The sequence below is a fragment of the Triturus cristatus genome, chromosome 4_1, assembly GCF_964204655.1.
Source record: "Triturus cristatus chromosome 4_1, aTriCri1.1, whole genome shotgun sequence".
NCBI classification, from domain to species: Eukaryota; Metazoa; Chordata; class Amphibia; order Caudata; family Salamandridae; genus Triturus; species Triturus cristatus.
The window spans coordinates 1,191,717,370-1,191,733,880 of NC_140585.1; the positions used below are offsets into that span (position 1 = coordinate 1,191,717,370).

Here is a 16,511-nt window from a genome sequence, read left to right on the forward strand (position 1 = left end):
ATGGTCTCTAGGTGTGTTGAAATGCGTTTGTCTTGGAGAAGAGTGTTTCTGTCCATGCTTGCCGTTTTGCATATGGCAGATTCAATGGTTTTAAGTTGGTAACCTCTATCAAGAAATCTACTTTTGCTGGATTCTTGGGCAATCCTGAGGTCAGTGCTGTTGCTACATACTCGCTTTAAACTGAGCATTTCTCCATATGGTATGCTCTTTATAAGGTGCTGGGGGTGGGAACTCTGAGCGTGTAAGATAGAGTTGCCTGCTGTTTCTTTCCTGTATAATCGAGTCTCTAGTTTATCATTGTGCACATATATTTGTGTGTCCAAAAAGTTGACTGTAGTATCACTGACATTGACCGTGAAGTGTAGATTGAGATGGTTACAGTTTAAGTTGTCAACAAACTCTAGTGCCCCTTCTATGTTGCCCTTCCAGATCACAAATAAATCATCGATGTAGCGAAGCCATATCATAATATTGTTCTCCATAACCTGTTGGTACTCTTTGTTGAGGACCAGCTCTTCCCACCAGCCCATGTGAAGACAAGCGTAACTGGGGGAAAAGCTGGCCCCCATGGCTACACCTCTAGTCTGTTGGAATAACAAGTTGTTAAACATAAAAATGTTGTTTGTGAGGCAAAACTCAATCATAGATATCAGCATGTCATTGTGCGACAGATATTCAACTTCACGCTGTGCAAGAAAGAATTTGGTTGCGTTGATACCATCTGAGTGTTGGATACTGGTATACAACGAGGAAACATCAAGAGCCAGCATGAGGTAGTCTTTTTGCCATATGAATCCCTGAATTTTCCTTAGAAAGTCACTGGTGTCGCGAACATACGATGGCAGTTTCTTTACAAAATCCTGAAGGAAGTAATCAACATAAATGGATGTATTCTCTAGAAGGCCTTCTTTTGCGGTGATGATTGGTCTTCCCGGCGGGTTGACAATGTCTTTGTGCACCTTAGGAATAAAATAAATAGATGGAGTTGTGGGATTGTCTTTTCTAAAAAATGTAAGTTCATCTTCACTGATGAGTTCTCTTTTCCTCCAACCAGCGAGTTTGTTATAGTATTCCTGGTATGTTGATTTGAGATGGGCCGTGTTCGTACGGCTGTAACATTCTCTGTCATTCAATTGTCTGAACGCTTCATTTTTGTAGTCTTCCTGTGTTAATAGGACTATGTTGCCTCCTTTATCGCTGTTTCGAATCACAGTTTCTTTATTAAGTTTGAGTTTAGTCATGAGATTGTTGTACTTAATTTCTCTCTCATTGTATCGTCTCTTGGCCATCAGGGTGGTCTTGTTGAGCCTTTTGATCTTGGTAGTGACTGCCTCATGAAATGCATCAATGGAGTCATGCAGAGCGATAGGATTAAAGGTCGATTTGGGTTTGAAGTGTGTCAATGAGGTCTTGGTAGACGATGTTTTGGTCGTGAACTTGATGGGTTGCTGAGAGGTATTGGGGGTTTGGCTATATTATATATATATATATATATATATATATATATATACACACACACTCTGGTCAGGGACCACGTAACTCCACCACGCAACGCAGATGCACATTTTCGCTTTATTTTAAACTGGTCAAAAAATTACTGGTTGGGTTGTAGTGAAAAAGCTTCAAACTTCCATAGTTTATTAAACTGTCATCAATTTTTCAAAACGAACTTGCCCTCTTTTCCTTTCCACATTAATCTGTTTAAATTGTTATTTTTTTAAATAAACTTTTCCTCACGTTTAAACTAGAGATTTGCAGTATATATAGTTGTGTTCTCTGTGGAATTCAGACCGAAGTAGGTTCTTCCTCGGGAAATATAACCAATCATCCGGTGTACAGCTGACTGGCGAAGTCAAGGCAAAGGACATCATAGGCAACATTGAAAAGGGTCAAGATTTGCGGGAAGTTATACAGGAAATGGGCATAGAGTGGTCAGAACAGGACCTGGCCCTTGGTGCAAAACGTGCACAATTTCCACCAAGATATTTCAATTTCTTAACCATTTCGGTTTCTTCTTTTTAAATGATGGGCCTCTTCTGATGTAGAACTCACACTGTCACTGCAGTGCTGGGAGGGGCTTCCAGGCTAGGATCAGATGCGGTGACAAAGCTACACACACCCCTCCATTAGATGCACGGACTCACTGATTTATACCATTAGGATTGTAACCTGCGAGTTCTAGGTTTACTGGCCAGTTTGAGAGATGCATTAACTGTGCTTTCTTTATGGGACTATAGTCTTTGCTCTGCAGAATAAACAAACCTCTGCAGTAGGGGCATGTACGCACAGTTATCAGACAGGGATGAATAGGCTATTCAGCCGTCTGTGGTCAGCTTACTAACTATACAATCTCAAAAGGAAGGGAACCAGTAATCTAAGTATAAACGAATCTCTGCAACAGGTACATATTCTCAAGCGGCATCGCACATTTTTAGCTTGCAGAATAGACCAGGACTAAACCTCTGGCAGCTGCTGCAACCTCTTAGCTCAATTACCCCCATGTCCATTTTACCTTTCAATCATTTCTTTCATTTTTGACATGTCTAGTACTGCCCTCAGTCGTCTACACTGTATATCACCTTTCATCTCCCAACCTTGCATTTTCTGCAGATGTTTGTTATACCGGTTATATCCTCTTTGCTCACACTTCCATAGCTTTTCTTCCGTATTCTCTTTGTAAGTATTTATGTTCTTAACTCATATTTCAATGCTGCCGTTTGCTCTTTATTTCGATCTCCTTTCGCCATTAGTTTTCTCCTCGCCATTTTATCCCTCACTGCCTACAGGTCACTGCTTCTCAGTTTTTAAAACCATGACCCATTTTTTATTCCCGAGTCACGTAGCTTTAATGGGCGAGGAAGGAGATTTTTTAATGTAGCTAATGCAGCGCGTGGTAGCTCACCACAGACAGCACATTTTCCACTGAAATGGCCACTAAACGTGCATACGGTAATACTGATAAAACTATATTGCACACAGTGTGGAAATGGGTTTGAGAGATTATAGTTGGTGAATGGCCCAATTGAGTGTCTTGATTGATCCTATTAACTTTGTTTCCACCCTACTTCAAAATAACAAGAAACATGCTTACTTTTTGCTTTCCTAAATGCTAACCGGATGCAGTTCGTTTACAGGTATTTAAGTTTTTCGCTGTGCATTACAAAAAATAGTAAAGGGAGCTGCGGTCCCTAAGCAGTTAAAAGTGAACATAATACTTTGGGAGAAAAAAGAATTCCCAGATGTTGTTCCAGTGACAATAAGGCAGACTATTTTCAAAGTAAAAGACAAATTAGACAATGTACAACCGCAGGGGTAATCCAAAACAAGTGTTAAAAACAGAAAACAAAAAACACACAGGCAAAGAGCAGAGGGTTAACGGCAATCATGCAACATTAGTGTCACAAATTACAAGAACAAAGTACTTCTGTACCCAAAGGGAAGTTTATACATGGTCTAGCAGGTCAGAGTGTGGGTCAACAACATTTCGATCCCTTTGCATTGTGGGATCATCTTCAGGACAACTTATATTTTGCCTGGAAGGGGAGAGGATGTAACCTTGTGGCTAGAGCGGTCGACGTCGAAGCTGAGGAACTGGGTTCGAGCCTCGGCAACAACGCTCAACATCCTGTGATTCTGGGAAAATCACTTAATCTCCCTATGCCTAGAAAATAAAATAAAAATAAAAATGAATGTGTCGTTGTGTAACGAAACTGGTGCTAAGTAAAGCGCTCTGATACATGATATCTTCGCGTCTAGTTTGCGCTATATAAAACTCTGGGAAAAACAAAAAAAACATGAATCAATAGTACAGTGGTGATTATTAACACCTGAGGCTAGATAGAACAGCGAGTTAATGGTTAATGTGTATTGTTGGGATACTTGCTTCAAATACCAATAAGTCAGAGGGTGGAAGCCCTAGTGGGGCCTATGTTCATATCCACCATTTAGTCCAGATGGAAATAGCAGCACTCGAATCATCAAGTAAGGATTCAGCCATAGTCCAAGGTGAAGTCACAATTCAAAGCCATATGTAACCAAGAGTACTCCTAGACATCTCATGCAAGTCCAAAGAGACAACCCCACAGATGTGTTACAAAAAAATGACATCTTTCAGTCTATTTTCGCATGACCTACAACTCAACAAGATTGTCACACCATTCACTTTACTTTCTAACTAGAAAGTGGAATGAGTGTGAACACCAGTCCCCAATTAAAAAAAAAAAAAATACAAAGTAGCTATTATCAAAAGACTTAGCCTAACACTTGACCTCTGTCTTTGAAGAGCAGCAAACGTGACGAGATAAATTTAGATTTTAAAGACATCTTCATGTTGTGGCTTGGACTTTCGTGACACTAAAAATCGACTTGTGACCCAGTTTGTGTAACACTGGTATTGGTGCAGCAGACTGAGCTTCGTGCAGCTTCTGACTTTCAGCCCATAAAAAGTATCTGTACAAAGCTCACTCGTCAAGCAGTTCAAGAAAGGCCCGTAGCAAAGATTCAGTCAGCAGTATATCCACCTATACTCTTATCTATCTTTTCCACTCAGTGCTTCGGAGGGAGAGGTCGTCTTCATGGAAGATGTTCAGGCGCACTGGGGTGTATAACCTGCAGCAGGCGCGGCAGAGGAACAACTGCTCCAGCAAGACTGCTTTTAGGATAGGACAGCGAGGCAGCAAGGGCTGGACTGTTCCAATTAGTGCAGGGTCAAGACTGATTTTCATATCGCTGGGTTCAAACTGATATGAAATTGTGTGCAATTTAACAATAGGATGTAGCCCCGAGTAATTACCAGTGGCTGAGAATACTTCAAGCATTCCATCCCGCACTTTTTTGTATACTTTAGTGTCGACCAAAGAAGGATAGGTATACCCAGACGTGGGTCCTGTGCACAGAGTCACTGGAGCCCATAACTGGGCTACTTGTGTTCTGGTTAAAGGAGGACCTGGTTCAGCAGTTAGGCCTGGGCTACTTCAATTGGAGCAGGGTCAAGACTGATTTGCAAATAGCTAGGTCCTAACTGAGGTGATATGGCGTGCAAAAGAACGATGGCTTGGAATGCAGCCCTGGGTAATTACCAGTGGCTGAGATTAATCCAAGCTTTCTACCCATCACTTTTTGGTATACTTTAATATAGGACGGGCAGCTCTGGTATTAGAAGGATGCTCCCCTGGAATCCCACTCAATGGTTGACAGTCAACTAATTCCACAATCGAGAAAATACTTCAATTCTACAACTGGAAATAGCAACATGCATGCAATAAACTGCCATCAAAATCTTCTGCTAAGCGTCTAATGTAAATTGCATTTTAGTCTATGCAACTAGAGAACTTTCAGTTACTTAAGAAAGGGAAATAAAAGGCCGCTTACCTCATCCTCGGTCTTTTGCTTCTTCGCAACTATTCCAGTCTTGAGGGCTAGCTTGGTGCCACCTCTCCGTTTGCCCACCTGGGTTAGGGGAATAGAAGACTGCAACCGTTATACGAGCCCTGGCAGCTGCAATGGCACTGTGGCCCACTATATAATGGAACAGGGATTACTTCCGTTAGAGTATACTGCACGTGGTTAGGCATTTACTATCACATTCACGGATACAATGCAGTACTAAGCATACACTCAGAATCAAGTATGGCAGACAATAACAATTCAACCAGAGTTTAGCACCGCCAAACGATACTTAGCGGGAGATACTGAATTTAAAGGAACCATAACCCCTCTGCCCCCCCCCCCCCTAAACTAGTACCTGTTCCCCCATTCCTAGCCCCTGTGGAAGACTTTTGTGGATTTATATTTTAGTGCATCATTAACATGTGGAATGTATTTTTGCACTTTATTCCACATGTATACATTGATACGATACTTATACTTTTGAAACATTCTCTATAACGTGCGGAAAAGAGTTTTTCCTGCTATCTGTCAACTGGGTCACAAATTAGGTACATATATCAACTTTTCTAAAATGGAAGTCACCTCTGTTAGTAACATTGTTTCGACTTCTGCCCACTTCTCTCCTCTCAAACTCTGCGGCATGCATTAAAGCTGAGATGTACAGGTTTATTTCCACTGTTTCGTTATTTTGCTCTCTGCAAACATTTCCCATCTCGGTCACAATCCAACATTCCCATGGTCCTTCTATTGGCCCAACAATTATATCCTAAAAGCTGTATAGATCACACTGATTGACCAGGGTGTAGATCTTACACTTTGACGAGATATACGTTGGGACATGCAACAATCTCGTGAACAAAAATCTGGATTTAAATATCCAAGGGTAAGCCGCTCTAGTAATATAAAGCATTTTGAAGAGAACCCAACTTGTAGTGCTGTTCCTGAACGATTTGGATTTCAAGTATGAACAGGGCAGAATGATACTGGGGACTAATTGTTTCTGACGGGGGTATTGATTTGTCGAGTTTTGCACAGAGAGAAATTGTTAGGATGTATGTGAAGCAGATATTAAATGTCGATTGTGTTCAACTGGTAGTTTGATTACTGTTGTCTTGAAGTAATATTTCTTTTTGCATCAAAAAGGTTTAGTCTGTTCTTGTTTTGGTTATCTGAATCTTCGCAATCCAGGTTTACTGAATTAACACATTTTCCTTTCTAGGAGTTTGTGTTCTTAATCTAGGTTGGTGACCTTTGCTTCCAAGTGCACAGGAGTAAGTACTCTAATCCAGGGCGGACTTCAGCGGGGCAGGGATCTCCTTAGTGTGAACTGTGTTCAATTAGAACTGCTCTTGCTTGATGGCTTGTAAGATATGTCTTATCCTAAATGTTCTCCTATTTGTTGAGCGGGCAGGTTTATTTTTGCTTATTTAGTGTAAGTTAATTGAAACGCTCTGCAACTCTTTGCCTATTAACAGAAGTTTTGCTGTGGCCGATTGGTCCAAGCTATGATTAGTTGACCTTTAGTAGAGCTACTATGTGGTTGCTGTTTGGTAGCTTATTCTGTACGATTTCCACATTGTTTGAGCAAAAATAATGAATGGTGTCTTAAAAAAAAAACAAAAGCTTCTAGCGTACCTTCCACTGAGTCAAAAATTGCCTGCCGTGCAAACTCCTGTATCTAAAAAGACAGACAATGGGTTCTATATGTGCACCTAGATTTCTGAATGGCATGAATACATGTCTTCTGATAATTGCAGTTTCCTTTAGAGGGTACCATTAACATTAAAAAGCTCAAATTTCCTGAGCCAGTCTATGAATGACAGAAAGCAGTTACCTAAAGGTAGGTGTGAGACATTGAATAAATGAAATCTGATGGCTACACAGAAGGAGAGAAAGAAAAAGTGGACGCAGGTAAAGTGTTCATTTAGACAATGGCTTGAAAGCAAGTCATACTGACATATGATGGAGGGATTGAGAGATATTCCTGCAATAGTCCAAGAGAAAACAATTTATGAGGGATATCAAGGGAAACAAAATTAAGTCTCAGATGAGGAGGATAACCTTAAATGACCTTCAGAATTCTAGACGTCCATATTCCATTGGAGTACAAAGACAAGGACAGAGTCCTGCTGTAGAACCAGATACAGTGCAGCTGGAGATAGTGCGGGTGTACAAGCACAGAGACCAACTACACCTGTGAGGAAAATAGTTAGTGGCCAATCTGAGACTGCAATGACAGCACTGCTGAGTACTAGTGGAGATACAGGTGCTTGCTCTAGCTCCAACTGACCTGCCACTGCTACAATTAAACCTCTGATGGAGTTAATTTGGGCTTTTAAAGACTAAATGAGAGGAAATTATACAAGGAACAGTTGATTCAAACAGACTGACATACAATATTGATGAAATGAGGTATTTGATCAAAGCAGCAGCTAGATTTGCAAACGAAACATGACAATCTCGAAGAATAGGCTGATGACTTAAGTAGATAGCAGTAAAATGAAAAGTGGGAGGAAAAATTACAAATGAGAAAATGAAGGAATTAGGTTTAATAATCCTAAAATCTCACATTAAAGATTTAATTAAAGACGAAAGAATGGAGTGATCCAACAAAAAACAGATAAAATGTGGACGAAAGGCGGTACTAAAAAAAAAAAACATTTCAAAGTCAGGTAAGAAAGGGACAACTAGTGATTCCGAAATATCGACAGTTTCAGAATTCCCACTAAGAAGTACATAGAGGGAATCAAGTGAATGTGCCTTGGCCAAGAGATGGTCTTTATAGATTTACTACATTTTCCAAAATTGCAATAGGAACCTGAAAAGTAGTACAAGATAGTTCATAGATCAAAAAGGTGATAGACCATTTAAAAAAGAGAAGGTGCCAGAGGCATATTCATTGGGCAAAGATTTAGATTTACACAAGAACTGAAATAGTCAGTGCATGGCCATCATGAGACTCGTGCAGATGTTTTTTTTATATGAAAGACAGAAGAGCCGAGTCTCTAGAGAAAACAAGCATTTACAATGCAATGGTCTCGGCAATATTATAGGTAGAGCTATTGGTATTGCTCATTATTTTTTTATCCCTAAATAAATGGCATTGTCATTTCTATTGGCACTTAGCTTTTTATGGCACCAGAGAGAACTGCAACCTGGACTGGACCCTCCAAACTAATTTTGAAAGAATCAGGACCTCAGGGGCAAGGTATGGCGACGGACGATGTTACAGCACTGTCTAGACAGATTACCATACTACCTTTCACAACTTTCTTGCTCTCAGTTTTAGTGACCACGATATCATCAGGACAGCCAGAGTTGGAGGTTTCGACAGAAGAGTAAGCCTTTATCAGCTTCCCACCTGGAAAATGTTTACCGTAACTTCTCGTGAGGGGCTTCAAATCTGTATCTCTGCTAGCCACTCAAACCAAAACAGCAGATTTCTGGGTAGCTATACTCATGTCAGCTGCTAAACCCATCACCTGGCAGGGAAACTTATGATAACCATGACAATCACCAGAACCTCAGAGAATCCTTACACTCTAGGTTTTTCTTCTGTTAGCTTGTCAAACTCATTTAGGCAGATGGACTTTAAAAAAATATATATATTTCTTATTGAGTTCTAAAATAGTTGTGGTCTATAAGAAACCCCAATGACACAGTCAACATAACAGTTACCACAATATAAAAATAATATATATTTTGACCACATCTAAGCGTAGAAGTTCAGATGAAAAGAAAACCATGGCTGATAATGTATATTGCAACAGACACACTGGCTGATGAGGGGTGAAAGCCCGAAACCTGTCCTAGGATGCTTGTTTCTGGTCTAGGGAGGACTTGGCAGTGCAGACTGGCCTATTCCCATGAGGCACAGGGTCAAGACTGATTTGCATATGGCCAGGTCTATACTGGGGTGGCAGGGTGAGCAAAAGAATGATGGATTTAACCCAGATCTCTTGACTGGGGGTGAATGTTTTGATTTGTTCTGCATATCGTCCATCAATTGTGTCTTTTGCTTTCTCGCCCTAAGTGCGCCAGGTATGCCCAGACGTGGGTCCTGGGCTCACTGTGCCACTGGAATCAAGCTATCCTGGCTGAAGAGGGGTGAACCCCCAAAACCTAGGTCCTAGGATGCTGGTTTCTGGTCCAGGGAGGACCTGGCTTGGGAGTTCGGGCTGGACTGTTCCCATGAGGCACAGGGTCAAGACTGATTTGCATATGGCCAAGGAGCACGCCGCCCAGCTCACACAGCTCAGCCCCCTGCCTGGGCCCGGCGCCGGGAAGGAGGTGTGTTAGAGACTGACCCGGGGACGCAACCAGAGACCAAACTGGAAATGCACAAACAGCGAGAAGAAAGCCCTGCGGGAGGACACAGAGCGCGGACAAGCAGCTTGACTGCAGCCAGACACGAGCGATCACATGGACAGTGGCGAGGCTGCCGGGACTGCCAGCCCATAGCTGCTACTTTTAAGAAACGTAATCTCTGCCCAGCCTCATTAATAGCATCCTCATGAGTACAAAAAAAACATACTAAGTATATTTTTAAATAATTTGCACAATGATGTCAAATGTTCCTTTGAGGCGGCGATTAGCTGAGAACGTCACTTTTTTTGGCTGAAGTGCTCATTCCTACTCTCACTGATTTTGTTTAAGTTTACGAATGTTCGCCTTCCTGGTAGGTACGCTATGTTGATCCTTCGGGAGCCCCGGATGATATTTTTAAATTTTTGATTCAGCAATTCGCATATCGTCTGGGGGCAAAGGGGGTTGTCGGTTGCAGGAGGGAAAGTTCAGTTGAGGCTTAAAGGTAACCAATGCACTTAAAGCAAAGCGTGTACCTTGTTTTTTAAAGTTATTTTTACTACCTTCTTTGTCAATAGACCAACCAAGGTTTTTATATCAAACCAAAGGGAAATTACACGGCTAGAATATGGACTGTTCGAGTCAAACTGTGATAGTTTAACTATGTAAATACTGTTGTTGTAAAGAACAGAGCTTTGTATATTTGAAATGTTTAAAAAAGATTGCACTCTGTGTAGCGTTGTAAACCTGTTTCCTGTATCACCTGCTGTGTTGTAGATATCTTAGTTACCCTAGCAAAACATATTTATGTACAAAGAAACCCCGATTTAATTTATTAACTGTAGACGTTTTTGAACCCTTCACAAACGCAGCATCACATCGTATTTTTCTGAGTTTATTGTTAACACTTCTCCTGACGTTCAGGTGAAGCGGTGCCCTTCTGAAAATAAAATAAAAACCAAACAAACAAAAACACAATTTAACAAGAAAAGCGTGGACTGGTCAATTCCAATCGTTGTTACGCCAAAGAAAGAAAGTTGAGTTTTTAGATATTGTAAAACAACCCGGTTCACACCAGCAATGTGATGCCTAGCGGAAGGAGCCTGGCGTAGGGACAAGAACTTCTGAAATGCGCTGTAAACTGCTACCTAACAGAAAATATTCTACAGAGCTTTAAGTGACTAGTATTACCCCAACTAAACGACACTAGTTTCTGTATCCACCAGAAAGAGATGAAAGTCGGAGCAAGAGCTCCGTGACTTTCGTATGTTTAAACTGCAGGGTCCCAACCCACAGAAGCAGCAGGGACACGGACCACCTGGTCTGCCGTACTAGTTTGAGCATGCTGCCCTTCTTTTAACGTGCTGTTGCGAGAGGGAGGAGGGACTCCTGTCTCGTGTAGGCTTTTGAAGGGATAGCAGGTATAGCAATTCAACAGGTCGTTTGTTTTTGCTAATAAAATTGTGCCTCCCTAGACCCTACCTTCACGCGTCCACTGATCGCGACAGTTGAATGGCCCGTCTGCATTTCTAGGCAGGGGATGAACCGCACCATTTCGTGTTCGTAGTGCAACACAGCCCACTACTATATGATCATACGCATTCACTCACGAAGCAATCAACATTCAATGCACCGCTACTGCTGCTGTTTCATGATCATTCCAAGCATCTCCAAGTGTGTGCCCATAGTCAAGGGTTGTGCAGCCTGCGTGCGCAACAGACCTGCGATCGACCTGTCAGCATACTCTGCGCTGCCCGTGAACTGCTGGCAGCTCACCCTGCCCCACGAAGCACCAGGGCCCTGTTGTCCGTGCCCGCAGGGTTCGAGGATGCACCGGGCCCCGCAGAATTGTGTGTGTGTGTTCGGGGGAGGGGGGTGGTTGTGGACCACGCACTGGGCTCCCGAGTTCTCGGCTGCAACTCGCAAGGTTAACGTGCGCATTGGAAATGAAAGTGCAACACTACACACGAGACTAAAACTAACACTACCCTCTGAAAAACAAGATAACTCACAATGGCTGTTAGCTCGTACTCTTCAGAAGTAACTCGATAAGTATTTACTACTCCCCCGAAAGCCATATTTATTGTCCAGTTACTGGTCCTGTTGGGTTGTTTCAATAATCGTGTACACAAGGATAAAATGAAATAATGTATTGCGTAACTTTTTTATTCCCCTTCGTTTTTCTTCTGTAACTTGAGCAGAGCGTGTCCTAGGGATTGGCTGTAGCTGCCAGGCATCGGTTTCGATTGTATCTGAAATGAGCAAAAGCGCGAGGGCCGCTGCGTCCCCAGGGCACTGCTCGACACATACAATGGCCACCTTAGAGCGAGGACAAGGCAGAGATGCCCTCTGCTGGGCTGGGCTGCTCGCATGCGGTCCAGCAGGAGGCTCAGACCTCTAGGGATCTGCCCCTCCACCCGGCGAGGCTCCAAGGGAAGCACCTAGCAGCCCCCTTCACCCGAGAGTACTACATAGAAGGCAGTGCCCATCCCCCGCCCTGGGAGCAATGGCGGCAACTAATTGATTGCAATTTTCAGTAATTGATGGGTGCGAGAGGGAGACGTTACGTCAAGGATGCGCGGTAAAGCACAAGTCTTCGGCGCACTCTCGCTGTCACTACCTCCGCTTCATCACTTTATAACCCGCCAATAGTTATTGGAGCAAATGGCATGTCTTTTGTTCAAATTAAACTCGCCTAAACGGCTCTTTCCTCGAACACCGGTCAAACCTCCAATTCGCCCTCTTCCGGGAACCAGGTGAGAAACATAAAAAGCCTCAGTACGTCTTGTGAACTAAAGTAAATTTCCACTTCTAAACGGCCTACTACTTTACATTATGCGAAAATAGTTTATTTTAAATTCAGTCGATAAACTAAAGCATTTTCTGATCAAATAAAAAAACAAGCAACTCATTTACCCGTACCATGCCCCGTTACTGTGCCGCCTTCAGCTGCAGAAATCGAGGGGGCAGGGCACTCGGAGCTTCGCGTAGTTGCTAAAAAATGGCGGATGGAAGCTTCCAAACTTTTTCGGATTCGAGGGAGTGTTCCTGCTGTTCGAAAAAGGGCGTGGCTAAAAAGTGGAAAGAACAGCAAGGAACACGCCCCCGAATCTGAAAAAGCCAGAGCCTATTTGGAGGGACGGCTCTCTCCTCCAATGGCTGGCCTCCGTTTAGGAAGCCAGCCAATGGAGGAGAGGCAAAAAGAGAGGCGGGCTAAGGAGCCACTCTCAGAAACTTTAAATCTCCGACTTCCGGTTCTGCCTTCGGCAGACCGGACGGTCCTCGACCTAAAAAATAGTGCTACAGTTTTTATTTCTGTTTTTGTAATGTGTTTGCATCCTGAACTCGGTTCTCATATACAGCAAAGTGCGATGTGCTGGCAGACAAGGAGTAGCCATGAAATCTTGAAATTTACAGTACAGTAGTGATTGGTTTGATGCAAAGCAGAAAAGGTTCGACGAAAAGCAGTTGGTTGCCCAAGCAATGTGGTTTGAGAGCAATGGTAGTAGTCAGCTGATGGGCTCCGATTTGGCATATGTGCCATCTAACGGGGCTGGAATGAATGTAATGCCCTCAATGCAAGGTGCGAAAATGGGAAATAGAATAATGTAGATGCAGGGTCGTGGAAGAGTGGTTGTGAAAAATTCTGGAATCAATGCAAATATTGACATATTTAGGAATAGCACTGCTCGTCATTTCTGCTATAAAACTGGAAATTGAAAGTGAGAATGAATGATTTTTTACCGGATGCATAAAAATGTGAATTGGACAGATGCAATCCATGGCCCTAGCCCAACCAGCTCCTATGTCGAACATTCATGATCAGAAACAGATATGCATGAATATGCCCATACCCTAGTGCTGCAACAAAATATGAAAGAAAAAAATGCCATATAAACCAGGGCACCAACAGAATCCATTGATTCTGAATAATAATTTTCCTCAGTTTTCTCTAGAGAATGATTCCCAATGACTGTGTCCAAGAGGGGGAGACTGCTTACTTTGAACAGTCCTTGAGGTAGGCCAGAGCAGACCACAAATCAATTGATTAAATCAATTGCAATCAGTCAGTTTATTTCTTGATAGATACGGGGGATACGCATTCTACGGTTTGTTTTGTGGGGGTTGCAAACTTATCCTATCAGGAAGACTAGACCTAGTTGTATGCTTCATTAATATGCTTCATTAATATACAGATTGTTCATGGGGTCACAGCAGATGTCACTGTTAAAATAGAGACAATTGGAAAATAGACATAATTTCATTTTGTGTGATTCAAGTCCTATAAACTTGCTGGGCAGAGATTTACTGTGAAAGGTGAACTGTATGATTTATTTTACACTGGATGACGTTGCAATTGAAACCCGAGCTGAAGATTCTGTGTTTGAAATTAAATCACAAGACTCCAGAGTCCGGTTCCCAGTCCCGACCAATGATGATTTACCTCTGTATCGAAGAAATGCCGTCAAAGAAGAGGTATGGGATTTTTCTGGTAAAGAAATAGGTTTGACAAAAGGTGTAAAACCTATTAAAATAAACTTTGCCTATGCAAGAGCTATTGGCAATGTGTTTTGGCCATGTTGTACATCAGTACGGCTGCTGTCAGCATGGCTAAGTGTGGAGTATGGTGGGGTAAACTGTAGTGTGGTAGAATGGGGTGGGTAGATTAAGGTGGGATGGGGCGGATTGTGGTAGAGTGGGGCATGGTAGGGTAGACTGGGGAGTTGTACACTGAGGTGTGATAGATCGGGGTGGGGCATATTGAGGTGAAATAGATTGGAATGGCATAGAGTGGGACAGATTGGAGTAGGGTAGACTGTTGTGGAGTAGATTGGAGTGGTTAGAGCGTGGTAGACTGGAGATGGTAGGTTGGTATAAATTGTAGCGGGGTAGATTGGAGTGATGTAGATTGTGGAGATTGAAGTCTGAGTGGGCTAGGTATGAGTAGATTGCAGTGAGGCAGGCTGGAAAAATTGGATGGGTAGATTTGGAAGGGTGTAGATCTGGCGTAGATAGAGGTGGGAAACTACGACAGATTGGGGTGGGACAGATTTAGGCGGAGTACTCTGGGTTGGGTGGATTGGGGTGGGGTAGATTGGGGTAAATTGGAGTGGCAGACATTGTGTTAGATTGAAGTAGGGTAGGTTGTTGAGGACCAAATTGGATTGAGGTACAGTGTTGTGGATTGGAGTGGTGTAGATAGGAGTGGGTTAGACTGAAGTAGTTTTTTTATTTATTGATTTTCAAATAAAAACAGTTAACAATACAACTGAGTCATACAACATCTTTAGTCATGTGTTACAGCATATATCTTACAATTGTCTTACTTGTCCTCATTTTATGTATCTGTATAGACTTCTCCCAGGTTACTTATTTGTACAGCATCAGAGTTCAGAATGTTTTGATGTTCCAATAGGTATGATGTCAGTGGTGCCCTTAAAGTCTTTGGGTCGTGACGCTGTAGGCAATTCTTCCTCGTACGCCTTTAAAGTACCACTACAATACACCATGTCCTTTATCCATTTCGGGATTGTGAGGCTTATTTTGTTGTCCTAGTGCATTGAGACCCTCCGTTTAGCTCACAGAAATGCTATTGCCACCAACTTCCGCTTTACCAGCGGTATCTTATTTAATAATCCTAGTAAACAGTTTTACTGAGCATTCCAACTCAGTGATATCTTGTAGCATCTTCATGACTTGTTCCCAATACTCCTTGGCCCTTCTACAGTTTAACGCTAAATGAGCAAAATCTGCATCTTGTGCACCACATCTATGACAATTTGCATCTGCCCTTAGTCCATATCTACATAATTTCATAGGTGTATAGTTTTTTGGTTGCAAGTATTTATAGTGTATGATTCGCAGATTTCCGTTCGGGGTCATTTCAGTTAATTTACAACAGAATTGACATTCGTCTTTATTAATGGTGTGTCTAGTATGCAACTCCAGCGCTTTTGTGCCTTGGTGTTTCGCGCTAGCTCTATTTGCATTGCTCTGTATAACTTAGCCACTATCGTTTGTTTGTGGGTTCCTTGATTACCATTTGTAGTGGCGCCAGTGTAGGTGGTTCTGCGGGAACGTTACGATATAGTGCTTTAATGGCTGCCCTCAGTCTATGATATGTAAATCTAAATAATAGTGTATTGTTATGTACATAGTTTAGGTCTGTAGTCTCTATAAATTTCCCTTCTATGTATAGGTTCCCCCATTGTGTTTACTCCCCCCCCTCCCCCCCCCCGGAGCAACATTGTTATACTTCCTTTATCTTGTGTTACTGATAGTGATGGATGATTTGCTAGTTGCATTGCTGGTGCATATAGTGGTAGTTTTCACACCATACTCCCCATCTTACGACATGCCTCGGTTGTGGCCTGCACTGTATTTAAGTGCGAGTTACTTGCACCCATTTGTGGGTCATAATATTACTTAGTTGAATGGGGTGAGCATCCCTCTTCCGCTGCTTGATGTGGCATGTATCTCACCAGATTTTACCAACAGTGTGCATATTGCGCCTGTGCACAAATAGTATAGCATTAAATCCGGTGCTGCAAAGCCCCCTTGTTCATACGGTAATTCCATTGTTTTCCAGTCTATTCTCGGGTGCTTCCCAGCCCAGCCTGACTATGTGCGTTTGTAACTTTTTAAAGATATCATTTGGTAGTTTTATTGGATTATTAAACAGAAATGTAGGCAATATGACTATTTTTACAATGGATATTCGATCTGCTAATTATAGCAGGAGCTGAACCCACTTCTCCACTTGCGTTTCTAACTTTGCTATTGCTGTCCCATAATTTGCTCTAATCACTTCTGTTGGA

At 42.4% G+C, this 16,511-nt stretch overlaps 1 protein-coding gene across 3 annotated transcripts in view; it reads right to left on the reverse strand.

The window, feature by feature from the left end:
- The window catches only part of TRIR (telomerase RNA component interacting RNase), a 76,501-nt gene that overhangs the window by 39,407 nt on the left and 20,583 nt on the right, over nt 1–16,511 (reverse strand). The window contains exons 2-3 of one of the 3 annotated variants that reach the window (XM_085654465.1): nt 5,371–5,448; nt 3,539–3,661 (exon numbers count right to left, since the gene is read on the reverse strand). The exons of 1 other annotated variant lie outside the window; for it this stretch is intronic. In XM_085654465.1, coding sequence (XP_085510591.1) covers nt 3,656–3,661; nt 5,371–5,448 — 84 coding nt within the window. In that variant the 3' untranslated portion in view covers nt 3,539–3,655. Of the gene's footprint in view, nt 1–3,538; nt 3,662–5,370; nt 5,449–16,511 lie in introns of those variants that run through there. One more of the 3 variants, XM_085654463.1, reaches the window with a different exon arrangement.